Here is a 2,855-nt window from a genome sequence, read left to right on the forward strand (position 1 = left end):
TATGTCCGAAAGAATATAGTTTTAAAGTGAACGCTCTCTTCCTCTCTCTCCCTCTCACTCTCTCTTTGTGATATGGGCAAATAAGAGAATAGCATAGAGTTCACTTTGATGATAAATGAGAATCATACCTTTCTAAGATTTGCGGTTTTCTGTCACTTCTTAAGAAAGAGCTTTTTTTTTATTTGAAAGTTTCGAGACTATGGGTTAGTATTACTCTATCATAGCTAATATGAAGATGCAGGCTGCATAATAGACTGTAGTGGAAATTTTCAGTATTTCGATTTAGCCCAACAAATTGTCCTAAACCTTGCACCGCAGTTTTGCGTAGACCGTAAACTGAACGTATTTAGTGCGTCTTCAATTGAGATTTAAGCCAGATATCACAAAATCAGATAACACTGATTGCGCGCAAACAGTGTAGTTTTATGCTCTGACTCGTTAAATGTTACTCACTTCTGTTATTTTACTTCTCAGGCATCTTTTAACTAATGAGACATTGAATCTCCGCAAGGAAGTGGCATGGGCACTCTCAAACATCACAGCTGGCAATCAAAGTCAAATCCAAGCTGTGATTACTGCTGGGCTTGTTCCTTGTCTCATCGAACTCATTCAACATGGAGATGTCAAAACGCAGAAAGAGGCTACTTGGGCCATTTCCAATTTCACTTGTGGAGGAAGCGTAGATCAGATAGGATTACTGGTCCAAGAAGGTGCGTGTGGTTGTACGATTGACTAGTGGTTCTCGTTGGTGGTAGAACTTACCCCGGTATGTTTTAATATCCTCATATTAAACATCGTTTGAAACTTGGTTTTATTTTCAACAACTGCTCTTGATAATAGATCTAGATAATAGATAAGATTAAGTAAAATGTCTGCCTGCTACAATATAAATACAGCAATACGAAATGTACTATTATAGCCCCGCACGTGCTTTATATTGGTATAGTCTTTCACTGAATACACAAGAATCTTCATATTAATCGTGCCTAAGATGCATAAGAGAAAGTATTCCATATTCTTACTCAAGTCTGTGCTTTCATTTTCATAACACATAAAGATTTAAATGGTGAAGTCAATAATTTTCATTATATATATCGCTTTTTTCGGGGAATCGGCGAAAAGAAAGTTGATTAATGAAAAAATCCACGGCACCTTCTGTTAGATATCACTATGCTGGGACTACGTCTTCCTTTAGTCATTGTGCGAACCTGCGGAGGCCGAAGTGCTTTTAAACGTAAAGCAACTTGGCCAGACAGGCTAATGACATTTCAGTCTGGCGCCACTCGCTAGCAACATTTCATGCGAAAAAAAAATTATTTTTTCGAAAATTGCGAAATTTCGCGCAAAAATTTGAGATTGCAAACGATGCGGCTGCATTGAATAGTTATTACACACTATAGTTCGAAAATTAATGCTAAGCTGCCGCATTGATAATACTAGAGATACTTTTCTTAGTCATCGCTTCCTAACAGTTAGTTAGCTTAATATAAATCTGGAGTGCATTAGTTTAAAGTCATATTTATATTCGACTTAATGTAAACTTCAGGTGTACTCCAACCGCTTATTGACATGTTAACTCAAAATGACGCTAAGATCACTATGGTGGTTCTGGATGCTGTAAGGAATATCCTACAAGCCGGCGACAAGATGAACCAGCGTGATACCCTGTGTGAGGTACTCGAGGAAATGGGACTTGTTGATCAACTCGAGCGATTGCAGGCCCACGAAAACGAAGAGGTAAGAAGGACCGTCACTCGCGTTACTGTTCTGTGTTGTAATTAACCTGCCTCGATAGCTGAAGTGCAATTATTCATATTAATGTTTTGAAACGTGCGATTGAAAATACGTGTATGTATATGTATGTATAACATAATTCACTAACTATGAAGACGAAAAACAATGTTACGAGTTTTAGATTTACGGGATGGCGGTTAAGCTCGTTGAGGAATATTGGGGCGCAGAAGACAGCGAAGGTGAAACAGGCCCTGCGGTAGCTGAGGACGGTCAGCATTACATGTTCAATCCCAACAATCCTGGATCCGGCAATAGTCAGTTCCAGTTTTAAAGTTCTATAGGTAAATAAATAACAGTGGCAAGCGACTACTGTTTACATGATCTCCAATATTTTCCTCTCTCTAGGCCTATCTGATCTTATATGTGCAAAGCAATAGATCACAACTACCAAACCATTGCTATTTCACGGGTTACGTTTCCGAAAGATTTTGTTTTTAGTCAAAAATATTATGGTTACTATCCGCAACTGATAGTTCCTTCGTACAAAAATTGGCTCAAGCAAAAATGGCTTTGGCTACGTAAAAATAGCCATCTATGTTAAATGTTTACGTAGAGATGTGTTAAATGAAATGACTGGTCAAATTAACACAGAGTAATAAAGCTCTCTGACAGGTTTTGACCACCTAACTCAAAATCAGTTAGCTAATGTTTAAGAATTTAGTAAAGCGCTTTGCTGGATCGCCTAATTTTATTATATTTATCACTCTTGAATAACGCTGCATTTTTTAAAAAATTGGTGTGGACATATCTATAATGAATGCGACAATCATTATCATTGTGAAGAATAAAACAAATGATTGGGTTCAATCGTTTGGTTTTCATTTGGCCATTGACTAGGTTTAGTGGAGACTATAGAGTTTTATTTGTACGTACATAACACCTGAATCGTCTGTCAGAGATAAATTTCGCTAATCCTTTACGTTTCACGTACCCGTTTCGTTAGAATATTTCGTACGTAGTATCAAGTTTTTGTTAGATCAAGGTAAGTCAATTTTCAAGTCAGTTCGAGGAAGCCTTGACTAAAGTTTACGTGAAGCAAATTGCAAAGCAGAAGGACACAA

At 37.5% G+C, this 2,855-nt stretch overlaps 1 protein-coding gene across 1 annotated transcript in view; it reads left to right on the forward strand.

Annotated features, from left to right (window-relative positions):
- Positions 1 to 2,601, forward strand: part of LOC111258955 (importin subunit alpha-1) — a gene marked incomplete at its 5' end in the record, with an annotated part of 8,819 nt that extends 6,218 nt beyond the window's left edge. The window contains 3 exon segments of the mRNA XM_022830571.1: positions 475 to 710; positions 1,547 to 1,737; positions 1,916 to 2,601. Coding sequence (XP_022686306.1) covers positions 475 to 710; positions 1,547 to 1,737; positions 1,916 to 2,065 — 577 coding nt within the window.
- Positions 2,602 to 2,855: the final 254 nt, after the last annotated feature.

The sequence above is a fragment of the Varroa jacobsoni genome, unplaced genomic scaffold, assembly GCF_002532875.2.
Source record: "Varroa jacobsoni isolate VJ856 unplaced genomic scaffold, vjacob_1.0 scaffold_279, whole genome shotgun sequence".
Taxonomy (NCBI): Eukaryota; Metazoa; Arthropoda; class Arachnida; order Mesostigmata; family Varroidae; genus Varroa; species Varroa jacobsoni.